The sequence below is a fragment of the Cynoglossus semilaevis genome, chromosome 20 (assembly GCF_000523025.1).
Source record: "Cynoglossus semilaevis isolate Cse_v1.0 chromosome 20, Cse_v1.0, whole genome shotgun sequence".
Taxonomy (NCBI): Eukaryota; Metazoa; Chordata; class Actinopteri; order Pleuronectiformes; family Cynoglossidae; genus Cynoglossus; species Cynoglossus semilaevis.
The window spans coordinates 7,147,033-7,169,005 of NC_024326.1; the positions used below are offsets into that span (position 1 = coordinate 7,147,033).

Genomic DNA, 21,973 nt, shown 5'->3' on the forward strand with positions numbered 1-21,973 from the left:
GCAACCGGAGAGCAATTCCACATCTCCATCTGTCAGAAGCTATCACTCGGAGGAAGTGAGGCTGATTGTGATGGGAGGGAGCGTGCTGATTCGTGTGTCCTGTGCTGATACCTATGTCCGCTTGACCCCTCAGTAATTTCACACATCAAAGGGAGCACCACCACCCGGCAGCTGCCATGCTGGAGAGGGTGGCTGCAGGAATTTGGAGGATTTTCAGAGATTTGCTTGTCAAGCCGAGAGTTATCTGAACCCACAGGGGAGAGAAAAAGTAAAAGTAATAGCGCGATGATATTTGGCTGCTATGAATATTTGACATTCATACTCAAGTAAGCTCTGAGTTTGCTTTCACTCATCCAAAATCACCTCCCGTATTATTATTTTTTGCTTTTCTTTTCTTTTGCCCGAGTTCCAATAAAACCACAGTCTATTACTCCAACTGCTAACATGCAATCTTTGAGCGGTTGCTGCCAGGCCCTAACGTTGGAGCTGTCTCTGTGTGTGTCCCCACCTGTCCCCTCTCTCGTCCTAACCTTTTCAGTGTTGGAAGTGTACGTGCTAAGCACAGATGGCCAGGTGCAAGATTTCAGGTTTCCACAGACGAGCAAAGGTGGAGCCACGCTTCAACTTTCCTCCAACACGGTCAAAGTCAACAGTAAAAACGGTAAGGAGCCAAACAACTGCTGCCAAAGACAAACGTCACGGTTCTGTTTCTCTTTTTCACTGTGATTCAATAATGAAAGTCATATGTTGCTGAATGTTACAACATCAGTCCACGAAAGATTTGTCTTTTCAGAAAGACCGCCATAAAAATACCACAAAACTGCCTCACTTATTATTACTCTTAATCTGTTTTTTAAAATGAATGGCTTGTTCCTACTCACACAGTTAATTTCAGATTGGACAGATTTTTATTCGTTTTTTATATACGGTATATAATTTAAAAAGAGAATTTACTGAACCTCAGTCTTGTTGTATAGAACACGTGCTTGCTATGGTTTTTGATTTGAGTGATTTTAGTCATTTGACATAAATTATCCATAAATTCCCAACAAATAATTGTAAAACAAATAATTTCTAATCAATTTCGTGTCCGCAGACCCTATGTTAAAATACCTTTAATCTATACTCAACATCCAAGTTAGAAAAATAATTGAATTTTAAGTATTTCGGACCAGGTTCTAGAGCCTGCAGCACCAAACGTGATGCGACACGTTTTAAACACCTGGATCTAGGAGATGTTCTGCCTTTCTTCTCTGCAGATCCACTAGATCCCTCTCCCTGAATGGGTCCTGTCAGGTGGCCGCCATTTGCAGTATTCCACAGAGTTCTTTGAATGGGTTCACGTCAGGGCTGTTGTTGTGTCATCTTAAGAGACATTCCTCAAATTATCCCTGTCCTTCTGTGATGTCTTATCTTTGTTAAAACACCTGAGTGCTTTACAGAGCAGGTTTTAAGTACAATTGTCTTTGTACTCTGACCAGTTCAACTCATGACTGGCATCTAGCCTATTCTCTGTTAAAACAAAAACAAAAACAAAAAAACTCTACTCTACAAATATCTTACTATTTCTTTGTCCTTGGTATCAGTCCAGCGATGAGCAGCGTCCACTTTTATTCAGAGTGCTTTTTGAGGCCAGAACAGTACAATCTTTGTTTCATCAGAGGAGAAAATGATTCTTGTCACAGACTAAGAGTGCTTGGATGCTTTTTTTTTTTGCACAATCTGAGAAGGCTTTTATGTAACTTTGACTGAGGAGAGTTTTCTGTCTGCCCACTCTGCCATGAAGCACGGGTCGGTGAAGTGTTGCAGCCACAGAATCTCTGGAGTTCACAGTGAACTTTCGGGGGGTTTTTTGGTCACCTCTCCAGCAAAGACACTTTACCCCCCGTGGCTCTTCGGGGAGAGTCCTCTGTTGTCCCAGGGCTTATTTTAACATTATGAAGGCCACATTGCTCTTGGGAGTTTATAATGTAATTAAAATTATTATTACTCTGTTTATTTTAGACGCCCGTCTGCGTCCATTAGTAAAGCACTTGGGCTGACATGTTGCTACAATAACAAGACCATTATTGCTGTGTTTGTTGAATAACACTAAAACAACACTGTATGTCTCTTAATTAAAGGAGTCCTGCATGTCTGATGACTTAATTATGTCTCATTGCAGGTGTGGCCAAGCTGGTGTTTGTATTGTACAAGAATCTGGGTCAGTTCCTCAGCACGGAGAACGCAACACTGAAGGGAATGGTGGACCCGAGCCGGCGCAACCTTTCCCTCACCGTCAACTCCCACATCCTTTCAGCTTCAATTACCAAAGAGTCCAGTCGCGTGTTCGTGGCTGACCCCGTGATCTTTACGCTGGAACACCTGGATGTGAGTCTCCTCCTTTCAGACCTCTTCACGCCACGGCGCGGTTGCGTCTAGACGAAGCTTTGTTTAATTAGTGTCGCACACGAGCAAATTAAAAATGACGTATTGTCCGCGTGTGACACGGATGGTGATTAACACAAGTCAGGCGTGTTGTTTGTCATGTTTCACCTTGTGTTTTCAAGGTGCCACAGTAATCCCAGCAAATTAACATATTAATGCTTTTTTATTTCATCCCTACTTTTCCCCCACAATCCTTTTCGCCGAGTAGAGCATTTCAATCTGGCTAAACCTGATGAAAGACGTGCATAAAACTCCAGCTTGCGTCATTCCATCTACTGACATTACATACGCTTAAAGATATGAAATATAAAAAGAATGTTTGTTTACAATCATGCATTTTGCAAAGAGTTCTCATTCATTTTTAATTTTTTTTTCTCTGTGCTTTGTAGAAGGAGCATTACTACAACCCCAACTGTTCCTTCTGGAATTACTCGGAGCGGAGCATGATGGGATATTGGTCCACTCAAGGCTGTAAACTGCTGGACACCAACAAGAGCCACACCACTTGTTCCTGCAGTCACTTGACCAACTTTGCCATCCTCATGGCTCACAGGGGAAACGTGGTGAGTGGCCCTCGGATCACAGGAGGGTTTTTTTTTTTTTTTTTTTTTCTTGTTTCATTTCGTCAATGTATCTCACGTATTTGCGTGCACACATCCAGAACAAGAGTAGCATTTCAGTGGACATAATTAGATTATTAACAGAAGAGAAGGTGAGGGTGGAGATAAGAGATGAGAGGTGGAGAAGCAGGCTGTCAATTTAAAAGAGCAAAATTGTGGATCAGCAGAGATAAGAGCGTACCGTTATTAGATGTAATTATATTTTACCTGTGGTCCGTGTCTAATACGCCATCATGCGCATGTTTCTAAGAATCATGGGAAAAGGTAGTACGCACCCTGAGCTTTAACTTGTGTTTCCAGCACTCTTGAAGTGGTGTGGGATCCATTTGGTCGTGAAATGCAATTATAATCCAATTACATGATAAATAGCATGTGTAGCAAGGACCTAGCCCATAATAAATGTGGAGGAAAGGTTTGTGGTTCCTTTAATAATACGTCCTAACTCATGAACTCTGTCCCTGTCATCTGTCTTAACCTCAAACTTAACCACAGCTTGAAACCAGACCCCGGAGGCGAGGCTTTAGCCTCACACCGATTCCCCTACACATCACCTCACATGCGACTCCTGCTCTCAGTGAAATTACAAATAACACAGGAAGAATGGCCTCACTCTCAGGCCACCATGTTGTTGAATGATGTTGTCAGTGAAGTCAAGTATTTTTTTATTTTTTTTTTGTTCCATCTTGGAACACACTCAGTCTTAAATGTTTTACAACACACATGCTGATGGGACCTCAAAAACAAAATCAGCATGTGGTCGTCACATGACAAGATCACAGGGTACATGTGGCAGTTCTTAACTGATGTCACTTTTCAGAACGCGTAAAAAGAAAAATAAAGTTAAAAAATGTTCAGCCGTTGTCTGGCTGTTACCTGTGGAACATACATTCATGAATATGAATATTCCAGCACAGTATATGCCACAATGAGAAATGTAAAGTCTGTATCTGTGTCAACATCTAAAATAAGGAAATATTTGGATAACAGTTGATCTTTAATGTAGCACAAATACATTCATTTATTTATCAAAAGAACATAAAGACTTCATGGGACTACTGTCACTTTGTGTTGTCGTTGTCGTAAAGTGACTTGCCGAGTGAGTAATAGCAGCTGATCCTGAAAGACGTGTCATCATCAAATAGCAGCATTTACTTTGATTCAGGATTTTAACAACTGTCACAGGCTGTAAAAGGTTTTGTTACAAATGCTGATATTAAATTACATATGAAGTCATCTTGTTATGTTAAAGTGTTGCAGTCACTGATGGACGTTAATAGAATAACAGGATTAAAAACTAGCTTACACGATCACCCATTAGGCGTCTTAGGCGTATGAAAATAAATAATAATACTATTTGTGTGCATGCCAACATGTGACCGTTATGATGGGAAAGTTTTTACAGTTGCTCTTATTATTGTGGGTGTAGCATGAGAATAAATTGACGTGGCCACGTGCGGCTCGGAACTTCCTCCGAATGTGGTTTCAGGGATTTCATCCAAGGACACACTAGCTGGCATTATTAGAATTCAGACCCATACTTTGGGTTCTCCTCACGTGATTGGATTACTCTGAACGGCCAGGTCTAAATAGCACGTGTGAGTGCCAAATGTCATCACATGTGATCAAGTTGAAGGACAAATGGATATTTGTTTTTCTCCCTCTGTTTTGAATGAATATCAGGTACCCATATAAATATTGCAACAGATTTTTCTTCCCGTAATGAGATCCTAATGTGTTGTCAATGGAAGTAATGAGAGAAAAAAAAAAAAGAAATTATTTTTATGTTTTCTATGGACAAAACAGGCTTTTTAGATATATATTTCCATTGGTATGTTAAATGTGAAAAATGACCTTTCCCTGTTCTCTGTCTTTTCATTTTTCTCTATTTGTAGGAAAAACTAATAATAAATCAAGTTATAGGGCAACATTTGCAGCCATTCCTCTGCAACAGGGATATCGTGCAGTTCTTTTCTCCGTATTTGAACACAGCCATATACAGAGATGTTATAAAAAGCACAGCAGTTCAAGGTTAGTCCATAACATACACGGGTCTGTGTCTGTGCAGGGGGAGGGAAGTGTCCATGAGCTTCTCCTGACCGTCATCACACGGATGGGCATCGCCGTGTCTCTGGTCTGCCTGGCCATCAGCCTCTTCACCTTCAGCTTCTTCCGTGGTTTGCAGTGTGACCGCAACACCATTCACAAAAACCTCTGCCTCAACCTCTTCATCGGTGAACTTATCTTCCTCGTGGGCATCAACATGACGGAACCAAAGGTAGAGTGAAAATCATTGTGCAGAACGGCCTCAGATGAACGGCCCATCACGGTGTGATTAACCTTTTTAAATGCATTTAAATGTCCCTCTTAATCTACATTCAAGTGAATCTAGTTAAGGTAAAATGCTGCAACTCTATTCTGCTTCAACTTCTGCCAACACTTTGAGATTGATGTCACTGATTCTGAGTCCAGTATGAAAACACAGAAGGACAGTATTTTATGACTTCAAATTTGTCCAAATGAAAGTATCGTTTTTAATCACGTCGTGTGAACACTCCCAAAACATGGATTTTCGCTGAAAACGGACTTCCATCAATTTGAAAGATTCTTGGCTCTGTCACAATGGCTCACAGGGGAAATTTTAGAAATCTGGGAAATTTTGACAGTATTTTCACACAGCTGAGCATCTATGACAAAACTCTATATTCCTCATCCTGATGCAGATGGATACAGAAATTATTCCCACTGGACAATGTAATCTCTATAAGTGATTTCCCAGATGTTCTCATTCGGAGCAAGGACTATGTAGCACATTCTTTCATATAGTTCACATATTATTCGCTCAGACAAGAACTGTATGGGTTTGTTGACTTTGTATGAAGAAGTAAGGGAGAAGCTTATAACGCAAAGAACACCACCTCCACAGTATGGTATGTGGTAGATCAAGGGTTTTTTGGTGGGAGGATTTGTTTGTTTTTTCTTTTTAAGGAAAATAATAAAATCTTCCTTGGAATAAAGCACTTTGGGAATATTTTGAATAATAAATTTACCGAGGGGCCAGGGTGCCAGATGAGTCATTTGTCTTCAACTGTTGTTTCTTATTCCCAGCAGACGAAGCAGTGCTGGTAATTTTTAACACCATGTCTGTCTCTCTGATAAATGAAAACCTATTATGATCTCCTGGCTCAGGTGTTTGGTCTCCTCTTTTATCAACTCCGTTGGTTCCAACTATATATGTGTTCTGAGCAGGTGGTTTTATCTCAATCATCGCAGTGACCTGCTGTGGTTAAAAGGCCCAAATTAGTAAAAGCTAAAAAGAGGGTAAAAATCTCAAAAACTAGTTTTTAACTGACAAGGCTCCATGGTATCTTTTGTTGATATACAAATATTGGTAAAAAGCTGCTTTTTTTTTTTTTACACACCCTATAATCTAAATTCAAATACGCTGATCCCATTGGGCTCTTGAGAATCCTCAAATAAATGAGTCACCATGGCAACCAGTTCAAAGATAAAAATCCATTTCTTTAAGGCCCCACTTGTGCCTGTGTGTAACCTCTGAATGTGTCTTCCTGTCAGCTGGTGTGCTCAATCATCGCTGGTGCGCTGCACTTCTGCTTCCTGGCCGCCTTCTCCTGGATGTGTCTGGAGGGCGTGCAGCTGTACCTCATGCTGGTGGAGGTGTTTGAGAGCGAGTTCTCCCGCAGGAAGTACTATTACATCACTGGGTACCTCACCCCGGCCGTGGTGGTGGGCATCTCAGCAGCCATCGACTACAGAAGCTACGGCACACCACGAGCGTAAGTACAGCGTTTCTGTGAAGGCTGAGCTTTGGTGGGGATGAAAGTCAGGAGTGTGTTAGTCCTCCCATCTCTGCATCACTACACAGCCACACAGCGTGTGTGTGTCTGTGTGTGTGTGTGTGTTCTAATGATAGAAATATCACAGAGAGTAATTCACCTCTGGCCCCTGGAAATTTACACCCTGTCAATGCTTAAAGAAGTGGGAGTGAGCAAAGCCACAACATTAATGAAGGCACAGGCTAGCTGCACTGCCCGGTCTGATTTTTATTCTTTGCATGTGGGTAATTGCTAGTTAAAACTTTATGCACTTCTCAGCTGGTCCTCATCCAAGCAGCAAGCTTTACGACGGCACTCCTCTAATTTATGAGGTTTAAGTGAACTGCCTTTCTTTAAACTCTGTTTTATTTCCATAGTCCTCACTTCATCTCCCGTTTCCTGACGATAAACACAGGCCAAGCTGCATTTCATTTTTGAATTGTATACAATAGGCTGTTTACGGTCCGGGCCCTGAGATATACACAGTCAGACGTTGCACATTTGTAAGCATTTGCAGACTGTGAAGTCATGAAGCTAAGAGACCAACAACCGCTGCCTTTTAGACTGCAGCTTCTCATGGCTCCGCGCCAAGATTCCCTCAAGGTCGGGTTTTCTTCTCTGTGGTCAGAGGAGCCTATTCTGTTGCTGTGACCCATCATGCACTGGGCTGTGCCGGGCCCTGATCGATGACACACAACTTTGTTTTGGCAGTGCGATGATTTAATGGAGTGAATATCACCTCCCTGCAGATGCTGGCTGAGGGTTGATAATCATTTCATCTGGAGCTTCATTGGACCAGTAACCTTCATAATCGTGGTAAGTTGTAATTTTGTGCGCTCACACACACTCTCACACACACTCACACACATGACATGCACTGTTTTCTCAAAAGAAAAGCTCTGGTTATGGATTTTCTCTCCGTGTGTGCTGGCAGCCTCCTAGCTCTGCTTTCTCGGATCAATTTGCATGAAAGAAAAGTGGTCCCATTATAGCTGACACAAGGACATCAGTGTCCACTCAGCTATGAAATCCTCTGAAATCAGAATTGGTGAGCGGCAACAGCTTAAAGCTGTTTGGTCCTTGCTGTACATCTCGATAATACACCCGTCCTGCTATCAGGAGAAGAAATTGTCTCAGGCTTGAAGGTCATTTGCTCAGTAGCAATACAAGTGTGATGGTGGGAGGGGGGCAGTGAACATGGAAGTAATGAGTGGGTGGGCCACAGTACCATTACCACAGTTCATAGTCCTGCCGAGGATCATGACACGTCCCCAGTCAATTGCAGCACACGGACATCTCCATCTTCACTTTTTAATATTTCATATGGGGAACTGGGTGTTCACATCGCTCACAGACACACACACAATGTGCACACATGCATGCACACAGACCTGAACAAACATGCTGCAGATCCATAGAAGCTGCTTTTCCTAACACACATGTAAATCTGTCCGTAGGCTGTAAATATATGCAAAACCCAGTGTGGGGCTGCGTCAGCAAGGCCTGGGGATTTTTTCTTTTTTTTTTCACTGTATTTGGCAGAGACATAGAAGACCTAAATATTGTAGAAGATGGCCCCTCTGAGACTGGGCATGGGGGGAAGTCTGCTTTTCTCTGCACACTGCCTTCCTGCCTCCTGACCTGCTTGTCTGTCCCTCTGTCTGTCTCATCGGATCTGTGTCATCACTTGCAGCTGTGTTAAATGCATCACCAGCCGCTCGACTCATGCAGACGTAAATCGGCCCCAGTGGCTGCGAGACAACACTCGGCATTACTTTAAGATGTGATCTAAAAGCCTCTTTCTGTCTACTTAGCTGCTCCTTCTTCCTGCGTTCTTCCCTCTACTGTTGTGGAGTTTCATCCTCTTTCCTTTCATTCTGCTCGTTTCCATTCATCGTGTTTCCGTCGCCTTACAGTGTTGGCATCATCATGGAGTGATAATAAAACCGTGTCTGTGAATATTAAAAAACAAAAATCTCATTTTTATGTTTTTTGTCAACTCAGGTAGAAAATGCCTGAATGTGTGCTAAGTGTTCTTTAACACTGAGTATGTAAAGCTCCTTGTAGTTCAAACACTCTGTAATTAGGTCAAACCATTCAACGCAAACGTAAAAAGATTCAGTTTCTCCACTAACCACTAGCTGATAAATATAAGAACTACACCTGGAGATTGACGCATCTGTGTCGGTGGTTAATGAGAGCAGGGCTGACTGCAGGCTCTACGGGAGCTGCACATTTCTTTAAATGTCAAGACAGGACTTAATTTCCCTCCAGTTGCATCTACGAAAAAATATCAACCTTTCTTATTTTAACTTCTACTCAAATAATGTTTAAAATGTGACATCTAAAAAAAAGTCACATCTAAAGATGAAAAAGAAAAACTTCTGTCACTCCAGATCCAGCAGAATTAAAAAGAATTATTAAAAATGATGTTAAAAAAAGAAATACTGCTTTTAATTTTTTTTTTGTTTGTTTGTTTCTGAAGAGTCTATTGTTTGTGGTGATCATTGTGTTTGTTACTGAAGAGTCTGTTGTTTGTGGTGATCATTGTGTTTGTTACTCAGCTCTAAATTATTCATTCATATTTTACACCTAGTGCCCATTCAATTGCAAAAGGATGAAAAAGGTCAGACAGACTGCAATGTTCCTGACAACGTCAACGTTGACTGTAGAAAACTCCACTATAAATAAATAAGAGAAGTTTTACGAAGGTTTATTTTTTAAAGAAATTCCTGGAAGCTCTACCTTCAATTTGTCTTCATTTACAGTCGATAGGTCACTTTTTGCTTCTTTGCTTAATATTTTTTTACTCTCTGCACATGAATCTGGCTATACTTCATTTTAGGTGAGCAAAAATGTAATTTATTTGGACCGAAATGAAGCACACCTCCTTCCTTTCCCTCGATAACGTCCAACCCTGCCGTTCTTACGCTGAGACGTCTTGAAAGCATGGAAAACCTTTGTGGGATGAATGACTGGAGTCACCTACATGTTTTTTCTGGCCCCCGCAAAATGATTTTTTCTAAAATATGGCGCAGAGCTACGATCTTTCCTCTCTGTGTTTTTCCGGGGCTTTCCCCCTTTTTCTCAGCACATAAGATCAGCTCGCACGTCACAAGACATACATTCTCATTTTCAATGAGGATTTGCACTTTGGGACCAAATGTAATGTTAAGCAAGGGAGAGAGCGAAGAGAAACTTGTGAGGCAGCGAATGCTGAAGGCCCGAGCTGTGTGAAGTAGACCACAGCAATAACCTCTCACCGTTGTTTTTCTTTTTGGAAGTCAGCGTACTTTATGATCTGCACCAAGGCAATAAATTTCCTTATTCCTCTCCGTCAAAGTATGCTGATGTTGATGCTTGCCGCGTTGAGCCAAAACCACTGTGGATTAAGCAATATTCGAAGTCACTGTGAAACATGACTTCTGTTGTTAGCAACCGCGAGTGAGTTTCGGGCGTCTACAAATTAAAGGAAAACACTGTAATCTTTTCTCCCTCTGACAGTTCTAGTTACTTTAATTAAGAGTTTCGCCCCGAAAGAATCCTAAAATATGACAAATGGCGCTGCCATTCCTCGTATTTACATACACTTATTTTGAATTTGTAATGAGGTTCCTTTTTTTTTTACAATGTGGTTTAAGTACTCTGCTTGCTCGACAGAAATCAGATTCCTCTCTAAGTGCAGCCTGTTCAGCCTGATATGCTTTTGTTTTGACAGGTCAACGTCATCTTCCTGGTTGTGACCATGTACAAGATGGTGAAGAATTCCACCTCCATGAAACCTGACTCGTCCAGGCTGGGGGGTATCAGGTGAGGGGTGTCACTTGTGAAGATTAGCAGGTCAGACTGTGGCTGCTCTGAGAAGACTCTGAGAAGTGTAGGGTGGATGTGTATTTGTGTGAAGTAAAAGTAATACGTAGTGTTGAGTAAACTTCCAAGAACTACATTTGGCCCACAGTTAATTCAATTTTCTCCTCTGAATCTTTGGTTTATAATCGGTGCAAATAAAGTTGGTTTTATGGTTTGAGTGTTTGTACTCCACAGACTTTTATTGTCTTTTGTTTTATCTTTTAATGGCTGAACTTATGAACTTTGCTACTATTTCTGCTCCTGTACTGGAATACTTCACGGGTTTTTTTCTAGCAGGGGGAGGGTCGGATTCAACCACGTGCCTCTTAGATTTAATGATGGTAAAAACAGGGGAAACAAATCCCAGCTTTTCTGCCTCCACTGGCCCACGTTTGGTGGATAAAAAGACAAGTCCCTGACCGTTTCTGTGCCTGGTTTCTTGTTTAACTCTATGTCTAAGAGCAGGCCAACATATGTTAGGTGGGTGTTGATTTATGGTCGGCCACAGTGAGTTTGGTTCCAAAAAAGAAAAAAGAAAAAGAGAAAGAACTAGAGGATTTTAGCTACGTAAATCTAGAGTTATTTGCATTTGGCTTTCTTACATTAACATACGTTTCAGAAGTCATCAACTGCTGTGACCAGCGTCTGTCTCTAATCTGAATTCAATCTGTGGGGCGCGTGTGTTGAATAATGAACCAGTTACATTTGTTATAATTAAAAGGTCAAAAACATGTTGTGTAGATAAATTATAAAGTAAATTTCACACTTTCTAATCAGGCATCTTTCTCACCACCGCCGCCTCTCAGTTTTTTTCACTCAAGCCTCTCTCCGTGACGAGCTGTTGTCCCATTTTGTCTCCTCTTACTTCTTGCATCTCTCTCGGGACGGCATACTTTATTCTAATGTATCAATAACCATCAGCCATTGTCATTGGAAGTGACTGCTAAGTTATCTTGTTTCCACTCGGCTGAATTCCTGGAAGCTGCCAAGGAAAAAAGTCGCTGCGTCCGCAGTTGGACACCAAGTCCATAAAAGACGAGGGGGAATTTAATTTTTTTTTTTTACTCAAATACCTACTGTACTAGTCACTCATTCCAAAGCAATCTACTTATCTGTGTTTGGACAGGGTACTGGTCAGGAAGAGGAGACATCAAATCCTGCAGATGATTTTCAACGTTCCTAACTTTGCACTGATTCTCTGTTTTGCAGGTCGTGGGTGTTGGGCTCTTTTGCTCTGCTCTGTCTGCTGGGGCTCACGTGGTCCTTTGGCCTGTTCTTCCTTAATGATTCTTCCATTGTGATGGCGTATCTCTTCACCATCTTCAACACACTGCAGGGGATGTTTATCTTCATCTTCCACTGTCTCCTCCAGAAAAAGGCAAGATGCAGTCAGCTGTAATGTAATCAACCTCCGGAAGATAAGCAGAAAGTAAAAATGGAAGGGAGTTTTGTGTTTATTAAAAATGTCACAAATGCCAAGCTCAGCCAACAGTCCGCATCTAAGTAGGGATTTTTGCGAAATCTTTCTCTCTCAATTTCAAATGTTGCATCAGATTGGTCAGTTGAGGCCAAGTCCAGGACAACTAGCAACCTTTTCGCAAGAAGAACATGTTCAGAATCTGTTTTTGCCCTGTTGGATTTATCGCAACACTGGCGTGATGTTCACCATTAAAAGCGAAAAGAGAACTTAGATAAAGCAACAGAGTGAATGGAAGTGAGAGAGGAGAAAAGTCTGTTCTGAAACCCTCCCTGTTTCGGAGATTAACGTCTTAAGCAGATGGGATGTTAAATGAAACATTATAACAAATTAAATTAAAAATTGCCACATAGTTTTTTTCTAAGATATTTTTTGTGTGTTTTAGAAAGAAAACCTGCAAAATTTGCGTTTTTCTCGCTTCTCTATCAAATATGACACCAATGATTTAATTAAGTTAATTTGACTTTTTTACTTTATTTGTTTTGGAACGCCATGTCATATGGAAGGTGTGGATATTTCAAACTTTTACACAAAGGCATCTCAGGTCACGATACAGTGTAGACATGGAAACACAAGTGCCCAATGTCCTTCCTCCCTGTGGTACCTCAGAGTTTGGTTCCTCTGTCCAAACACGTGTGGCATTTAAGCTGCTGTAAGATGGCATTTGATAAAGACCTAGGATTTGTGATTCTTGTAAGTCAGTGAGCCTGCTCGGGTCTCTGTCTCCGTCTGCTCGTCCTTAGCCGACACTGATCTTTTATTTTCTCGCAGGTTCGCAAAGAGTACAGCAAATGTTTCCATCAGTCCCAGTGCTGCGGCGCGCTGCCGTCTGAGGGGTCCCACAGTTCAGCCAAAGCTGCCACGTCTCGATCCACGGCTCGCTACACATCCGCTACACAGGTACATGCTCGTACTGAGAGGCATCACAGTCAGCGATGTCTTTGAATCATGTGAGAAGATCATGGTTATGATTTTTATACCGTTTTTTTATACCCTTACGTCAACACATTCACAGCTGACCTTTATACATTATATAAAAAAAGACTTTCTTTTTAAAACTGCTATTCTCATTGCACAAAGAAAATTAAGTTATAATTTGCATGCAAAAAGGAATAAAAGTTTGAAATTAATTTTCCTCTCTAACGCCCCACCCATCCCCCAGAATACCTTAGTGCTCCCTAGAGGTTCCTGCCCCCCTCTTTGGGAACCACCAGTTTAAACAATCAAGAATATTTTGTCTAATTTTTCTTTATTTCTCTTGGGAATTGTTTTGGTCATTCTCTTCACTTTTATTACAAAACCACCAATAGACCAACCCCACTAATATGTATTTTCTGTGCAGCCAAAAATCCTGATATATTCGACTTATTCCATTTGTGTCATGTAGCTGCATTGTAGTCCCACGAGTAAAAACCACATCCCAGAGCCACACAGCTACACTTTCAGCATGATGAACGAGGGCACCACGGTTTATTGTGAGTCAGTCCCACACACAACATCATGCTAGTGTAAACGCTCGCTGGCACACAAAAATGTGTAATAATCTGTAGCTAACAATAGCAGTTTGAGTAATGTTTGTTAAAACCTACCCTGCCCAGATGTTCTTGGTAATGTGAGTGTATATATACAGGACTCAGAGCTCGGGGCTGGGAGCTGCCCACAAGCCAAACTACCCAACTGCCTTTGTTGTTCTTTTCAATGAAGTCAGTGTTGAAAACAAACATCATTCGAGGACATAAAAAGAATTTTATCTCCTCGCAGTGAAGCCCCCTGATTTATTCCACAAATTGTAGTGTAAACGTTGGAAAATAAACTTTACATTCCTGAGCTGACCTGTTTTATCTTGCCGTAACCTACATCTGATTAAATAGAATTTACTGTATACAGTCGCAGTAAATCTCCGGGAAGGTCACGTATCCGAGGAAGATATTAAATTTTGTTGAGGATTGAAAAATGTTGCTGTGCAGCTCAGCTTGGCAGATACACACTTCCTAAAAATGCAATAACAACCAAAATCTGTACTTTGGTAATTCACTTAAACCTTTTAAAGCAAGGAAAAATGGCAGAGAAATCTAATTCTTTTTAAACATTCAACTAACAAAGTTAGAATCTCGCTCCAAGAAAGTTAAGGCAGGGGCAAAGTAAGACGGAATATATCATGCAAGTAGAATTCTTGGTACGTCTGAATATGAGATGATTCACTTTTAATATATTTGTCATTGTAATGTGCATAAAAATAGTGTAGTATTTGCCTGGTTTGCATGCAGTCCAGATCTGATTCTTCTAAAACTGTCCTGTGCATTAACATTAACATAAGAATGAGACAACACTGACCAAAGACTGTCAGGAAGGTTGGGGGGTTTTTTAACAGCAAAAATCTGAATTTCTTTTTTATCCATTTTGTCTGCCTTAAATTCATCATTTAAACTTCAACTATACTATAAAATTGCAGAATTTTGATATTTTTGTATTTCAATGTTGCTTCTAATGAATAAAATGCTTTGAAAATGTCATTTTGTGACAATGAGAATACAGTTTTTGTCGCTCAGATTAAGAGACGTGATCTTATTGGACATATTGCATACAGTTTACGGGCTCTTCCAGAACATGTTGGTGGCTTCCTCTCGGAGCTAACGGCCTATATCTCAAGTTACAAGTTCTCAAAGAGGTTCTCAAAATGCAGCGTGTCTCCATCAGGTGTTTGTTGTTGGTGTTGTTTTTGGATCAATAACGTGCGGGCGGCTTTGTTTTACCAGAGCTCGGCATGTCATCAGGCAGTGTGTTAGCTAAAGCATGTGTGAACCCGAAGACTTGAATCGAGAACCCACTTAGCCACCCAGTCTCGGAGGCCACGAGCCTCGAATAAGAGCAGCACCATGTCGAGTTGTAATCAATGGCAGCTTTTCTCTCCACCCAGAGCCGCATCAGGCGGATGTGGAACGACACTGTCAGAAAGCAGTCGGAGTCCTCCTTCATCTCAGGAGACATAAACAGCACCTCCACACTCAACCAAGGTACGCTACCCTTTCTTCCACCCCCACCGCCAGACAAGACACATACACTATTCTCTTTGTGACGGAGCTCTGAATTCGCAGTAAACACTTCAATGAGCGCAGCCTACGTGGTTCTGCGGGAGCTCGAGAAAAAGAACAAGATTAAACCTGATTTAATGCTGCGTTCCTCAAAGTGTTGAGCTTTGAGAGGGGAAAAAAAACGTAAATGCTGCAGATGGATCAAAGTCTGCAGTGTTTTCCTCAGCACTCTCCAGAAAGGAACAGGATAATCAGGCCTGGGTCATGCTTTACCAGTTCTATATCTATCGAGAGACACTATTCATTTCTGCTTGGACAACGACATTCTGTCTGTACTGAAACAAAGGAGTTTCCCTTTCCAGATAACATGCAGATGTTGGCCCAAACATTTTAAACACCAATAATAGCCTTAGTTTTGGTAAACTTTGTGTTTTGCTAACAAATAAAATAGCCAGTTTGTGGTTAAGATCCTGGAAACTGGACCAAAACTGTCCAAAGTTTCGGTAAAGCCACGGCCCAGTTAAAATCCTTTTAACCACTAGACTACGGCCGTACAATGTACTCCATATGTACACTCAGATGAATGTGTCATGAGGGCTGTAATTATTTTGCTATAAGGCCTTGGGTAAGTATTTACCTCACCCATACCACTTAAAGGTCACATTCAGAGGCAGAGGTCATGCTGCGACAAAGTTATTTGGCCTTACTCTCCTAACCCTCCCCTCAGTACTTTGCCTATTGTTGTCCCTGTCCAGCGCTAGATCACGCCCCTTTTAGTCTTAAGGTACAACACAGAACATGGCCAGTAAGTAAAGGGCCCAAGGTAAATCAAATGTTGTACTACACCAGTTGTGTACAAGTGGGTCAGTGTGAACCCATGTGGAAACAGGCAGAAAACAAATGTTATGTCACACAGAATCTAGCAGGTTCTTGAATGCATCAATGCAGAAAGCATGACCCAGGTCTGAAGAAATGTCAAATGTAGAGTTGACAGAAAACCACAGACCGTTCATAAGAAATGGACAAAGTGCGGCTGCAAAAAGTAGCCCCGTGAAAAGACTGTCAGAAGTCTGGAGTAAAAAAAAAAAAAATGAGGCGACTTTTAACTCCAACTAATTTAAAACTGCAGGTAACAATTTCCTGACAATAAAAAAATTCAAGTGTCAGCCACTAGGTTTAGGTTTTCCGCCGTCAGAGCATTATGTCACTTCTGTAAGTTATAATTGGACACAACTGTCCAACAGGAGCTCGACAGCAGGAGGACGTCACTGATGTTGACAGGCTCCTGTCGGACAGTCAAGCAGCTGTGTCAAAAAATGTCATCCTTTATCATGTGTTTTCCACTAAATGAGATTGTAATTTACACAGCTGACACAGGACCTTATTAAAGGAGCCCTGAAACTAGTTTTTGACACTAATGAAATCTTCAGGAAAATGTTTACTGACATAAATTAAATTACAAGTTGCCTCGTTCTCCCACAGGCGTCTACGCTCACAAAATCAGCAAAGCCCTTCCAGTCATTTTTTTGGGCTTCACTGCTGGATAGAGATCAATAAGTCTGTTTCCTATGTACGGCGTGTTCGTAAAAGAAGTTGAATGTGAGGAGGAAGGGAGAGAGAAGGAGACGATGAGCAAAGTCAGAAAGAGGTCAGAGCAGGATTTCCGAAAAAAAAAAAAAAGCCCCATCACTGAGCTCAGACTCCAGACCTTACTAATGCAGATTTGGCTATAGATATGAACCGCTTCTATTTTTTTTTTTTTTTTTCATTATTTTCTGTGGCCTTTTTTTTTAATCTTTATTGAATCGAGAGTGCAAGAGAGACGGGCAGAAAGAGGGTAATAGAGAGGGAGAGATGCCCCAGACAGGAGTCAAACTGCTCAGGGCATTAAGCCCATGTGGTGCAGCTCTCTCCACTCAGCCATCGAGCCTCCCATGTCAGATTTCTTTTTTAAAGGCACACATGCCAGTGCAGAGTTTCACAGTGATCCATACCAACGAGCAAGTATAGTTATTCTCATCCCTGCGGATTTACCCAAGAATGCGGGCGATGATAGGGAGAGAGTATTATTCATGGAAGGCCACTTACACATGTTTTGTCTAGCGTCTCGACTGGACGACTTTGTTTGGACGAACTTGTCTCACGTAAACACTGCAGCTGATTGTGCTGCCATGCTTTGGTCAACACTTGTGGCAATAATAATGTTTGTCAGTTACAACGGTCGACTGTTTGGACAGTGTTGTCGACCACCGTCTCCATGGCTGCTCCGATCATAATAGAAGTGGGANAAGATTCTGGACAGGAACTGTCAGTGTTTGTTTATGTGGACAGCTCCCCAGCTCACCACCACAGACCATCAACCGTTGTACTCTGAGCTCTTATTTCTTCCACTGTGGTTTTTCTTCACTCCTGATTTTTCTCCCTTTCTCTGTCTTCCTGTTATTTCAGGGATGACTGGCAACTACCTCCTAACTAACCCTCTCCTCCGCACCCACGACACTAACCCTTATAACAACCTGCTGGCAGAAACGGTGGTGTGCAACACTCCCTCTCCACCGGCCTTTCACTCCCCAGGTGCACCTCCGCCCTCCTCCTTTTTGCCTTACAGAGATACGTGTTTGTTATAAAAAAAGGTTGTGGGGAAATACAGGTTTTTTTTTTTTTCTCACTCTCTGAAGTGCAGTTAGGTGAGAAGATTCATGCCTTGGTTATCTGCCAGGAAAGAGCACAGCACATCATTTTTACACTTCAGCCTGAAATAAACCAGATATAGTGTGTACATTCATACGCCTCAGATCTCTGGCTTTTCTACCATTTGTCAGTATCAGACTTTTCCACCCCCGGTTTTCACTCTTTATCCTAAGCTAGTGCTATAAATCTTTTCATATAACACCGTGGAAGGCAAATAGGCTTATTTCCCTGGATATCAAACTGTTTCTTTTATTGTTTTACAATTATTAAAAAGTTGAAAAGTTAGACTTTGTCTGTGACACAGCAGGTATGAAGTTTTTCTTTTGTCTTTTGTGAGCATAAGGAGCTAAATTCACAGACGGTATTTGTTACCTTATCTCGTCACTGAGCAGACTAACAGGAATTCCTGTCTGCTGAGCAAAGGTTTTACACATCGGTCCAGATTATTTATGCTTGAACTCTTACTCTGGCTATTGTTTATATCATACATGTTGAAATCATCTGCATTTTTGTCTCCAGTTTACCTCAAATCTGACCAAACTTGATTTAAATCATCCCAGTGTTTATGGTGACCTAGTTCCTCTCTGGCAGAGTCAAAAGAAACACAATTTACAAAAAGAAAAAGGGAAAAAAGAAAACCCAGAACCACATGACGCAATGCGGGCAGAGTTTTAGCCCTGAGATATTCACACAGACATTTGATGATAAAATTCAAAGTAGAGAAAAACAACAGAATGGTGAAAGTGTGGGTGTGGGTGTGTGTCTGTGCGTGGAAAGGATTTAGCTGGAACCTGCCGCAGTCATCATGGTCTCGTCTCGTGTTCTGAGCTGGTTTCTGCACATTGAGACTTCTTCACACGTAGAGATAATGAAACAGGGCTAGGACCAAGCAGTGTCTGCACAGAAAATCAAAGCTTTTTTTTTCCTCTGTTTTTTCAAGCTAAGTGGCAGCCGAGCCACTGAGAGAGAGAGACACAGAAAGAGAGAGAGAGGGAAGTCAGAGGGTGTGCACACAGCTTGTGCTTTATCGCCCTAAAATGTTTACCTGCCTAATCATTGCAGAATAATTGCATGTTAACATGGAGCACAGGAGATGTATAAAGAGCAGAGGTGTTTAATTAGCAGGTGATTGTGAATGTCAGCTTTTATTCACCTGCAGAAATAGGAGGAAAAAAAACTCTGAGTTTGCTGAATTCAAGATGTGTTTAACTCACAGGAGCGGGAGAGGAAATGCTGCCGCAATTATTTAAGAGAAGATCAAGAGGCAGTGACAAACAGGGGAGACTAAGGAGTTTAACATATGGGAGGGAAGATCGGGGGGGTCGGTGTGCAGCACAGGCAGCAGGATGACAAACAAATGTCAAAACCTGGTGTGAAGATCACCAACCAAGTATGAAATACGTGCAGAGAGAACGTCAACTTTAACATAAGCTCTTTGAAAATGTCTCCTCTGCTATAGTCATTACCCTCGGCTCCTGCAAAAGGATGTGGGTGTCTTCCATTATAAGTGTATTAATACTAAGTAATGCTATGCAGATGTTCATCCAATGCAGTAAAAAAAAAAGAAAAAAAAATCTAAGGAACATCTTGGATGAATCTCAGCTGGAACGCTTCCCGGAGCGCAGCTGTCGCCATGTCCAGTTGAATTCTGTTCACATCATTTCCCGCTCTCCCTGTAGACAATACCTGTTTGCAATAAAATCACAGTCTGTGCATAAACAAATGCAAATTTGAGCGAAGGGTCCTTTCACAGGGAAATATCTATTAATACCATCCCCCCACATTTTTGCCCTTCTGCTCCTTTCAGCCTTTTCAGAAATATCTTTGATCATATCTTCAGGGGTTTTTTTTTCATATTCTTGCTATCATCCATTTTCTGAGGCAGTTGTTTAAAACTCTGACTGTGTGTAAAGAGCGACTGTGAGGACATCCTTCTCACGCATCAAAATGTCAGCCTTTTCCTTACATCCTCACAGTCGTCATAGTAAATCACTGGCTTGTGTAACTAGCCCCTTTCATTTTTATTCTGCTACTCCAGCTTTGTCAGGGAGCCACAGAAAGAATAGTAGTTCAGCATGTGTGTGTGTGTGTATGTGTGCATTTTGTTTGAATAATACTGACAGGTGTACGCTTCAACCGAAAAAAAGATCAAGGGTTATTCAGGAATAAATAATGTAATAAGAAAATGTTCCGTCCTCCACTGTACATAGAGAAAAGGTTGTGTCTGCTGATCCCTTTCACCTGCCAGAGTCCAGGATTCAGTTGTCCTTGATTTGTCCTTTAGCTCCTTCAAACACATAATTTTGCTGTCATTCTTTGTCCACCTCGAACAATTTGCACCAAGCATCCCACAGGCCAAATTATAGTTAATTGCAAGGATACGATGGACGACGGATCGACTGAATCCAGGCTGAATGTTACGAGCTTCCACTTTTGTCTTATTTCACTGATTTTGTTGTCTCTGCTGCAATTGAAAAAAAGCATTTTTTTTTTTTTTTTTTTTTTTCTTTTTTGCACATCAGCTGTTCTTAGGCCAGATAGCCTGAGCAGACACACTTGATGTGAGTGTTGGCAAAGTGAGTCATTGCACCGTGCCTGTCTGTGTTGGTGTGTGGGGGTTGTTGCTGTGCTTGTGGGGCCTTAGTGCAGAGAGGTGGCTGGCCATCTGTGTTCAACGTTGCTCTCTTGTCTTGCCTCCCTTTAAACAGGTGAAATGTTTTATTCATTGTCGGTTGTCACAACACCTCCTCGTCAGCTTGCCTATATTTATTTATTCATTTATTTATTTGGCTCTCATCCTGTCCGTTGCTTTTCTCGTGCTACTGTATTGTTAGCTGCTCTAATATTTTGTGTTGCTAGCTCTTTTTTTTCCACTCACTGTTTGTTGATGTTAATGCAATATTGTTCAGGATCATTATTTTGATGGTTTCAGGATATACTGTATATGATGGGGATGAATGTGTTAGAGAACAAATTGGGTTCTTTTTCTTTGCCCCTGAATTAAATGTAAATGAGCTTAAAAAGCACAATAGTGTCCTGAGCAGTATTATCTTCACAGCTGAGGACAAAACTATTACTATGAACATGTAATTTCTCAAGTGAAGTGCTTTTATGCAGAGCAATCGTAAACGCAACATTTGGCACGCCTACATTATCATTAGATAGCAAACAGAAACCAGTTTGTGTGCTAATATACAAATTAAATTAAAATCTTTAAATTAAAGTTAAAGCTGAGCATTGTTTTCCTGTAGATAATCACCTAATAAGAACCTTAAGTGAAGTTTGCCTAGTAAAAAGCAAAATAATAAAGGAGTTAAGGATGAGAAAAATAATTATTGATGCCCACAAAGAAGAAGAGGAACATGAAGCATTTTCAGAACTTGGAAAACAAGAGATAAACAAATTTAATTAAAACATTTTTCAACGTCAAGTGCTAACGTGGGGGTACAAACTGGAAAATAGACAATAAATAATCTCAAGAATTCTATGAAGAGATGAGATGTGTCTCACGGCCCAAGAAAAACTGCCAAGTAAATAATTTAAAACAGTCTGGAATTACACTTTTTTACACAAAAAGACAGTTACGAGAGTAACACAGTAAGACACAATGAAGTCACAGAGCGAGAAAATAATAAAAAGACACTTCACTTGTGTTAAAGACACACACAAAGTCAACCCAGGTCTGCTAAGAACATCCTGCGGAGAGATCACTCAAACTAGAACCATATTGTTTAGTCGTTTTTGTATGTTTTGCTGTTTGGAGTTGGAAGAAAGGAGTGTGTTAGGAACAAACTACTTCCCACACAAGGACATTCAGTGTAGAGTATGTTGCTAGGACGATGCTTCAGGGGTGAAAAAAGAACTTAAAAAAATTCTGCATCAAAACTGTAACTTCATGGAAGAGTTGTTTTCACGGAAATTAACCTGGTATTTCCAAAATGACAAAAGCAAACAGTGTTTGATTGATCTACATAACTGAGCCTAAATACCATTGAAAAGCTGTTGAATTAACTAATGACTGTGGTCTGTGCCAGATGACCGTCA

General features: G+C 41.1%; 1 protein-coding gene across 5 annotated transcripts in view; it reads left to right on the plus strand.

The window, feature by feature from the left end:
- adgrl2b.1 (adhesion G protein-coupled receptor L2b, tandem duplicate 1) overlaps positions 1-21,973 on the plus strand; it is a 105,527-nt gene that overhangs the window by 79,236 nt on the left and 4,318 nt on the right. For 2 of the 5 annotated variants that reach the window (XM_025066265.1, XM_017042453.2), the window contains 10 exons: positions 539-661; positions 2,165-2,370; positions 2,817-2,990; positions 5,113-5,322; positions 6,621-6,841; positions 7,630-7,696; positions 10,599-10,690; positions 11,939-12,107; positions 12,978-13,106; positions 15,124-15,220. In XM_025066265.1, coding sequence (XP_024922033.1) covers positions 539-661; positions 2,165-2,370; positions 2,817-2,990; positions 5,113-5,322; positions 6,621-6,841; positions 7,630-7,696; positions 10,599-10,690; positions 11,939-12,107; positions 12,978-13,106; positions 15,124-15,220 — 1,488 coding nt within the window. Of the gene's footprint in view, positions 1-538; positions 662-2,164; positions 2,371-2,816; positions 2,991-5,112; positions 5,323-6,620; positions 6,842-7,629; positions 7,697-10,598; positions 10,691-11,938; positions 12,108-12,977; positions 13,107-15,123; positions 15,221-17,686; positions 17,813-20,451; positions 20,506-21,973 lie in introns of all 5 variants that reach the window. The other 3 variants (XM_008334341.3, XM_017042450.2, XM_025066264.1) reach the window with 3 other exon arrangements.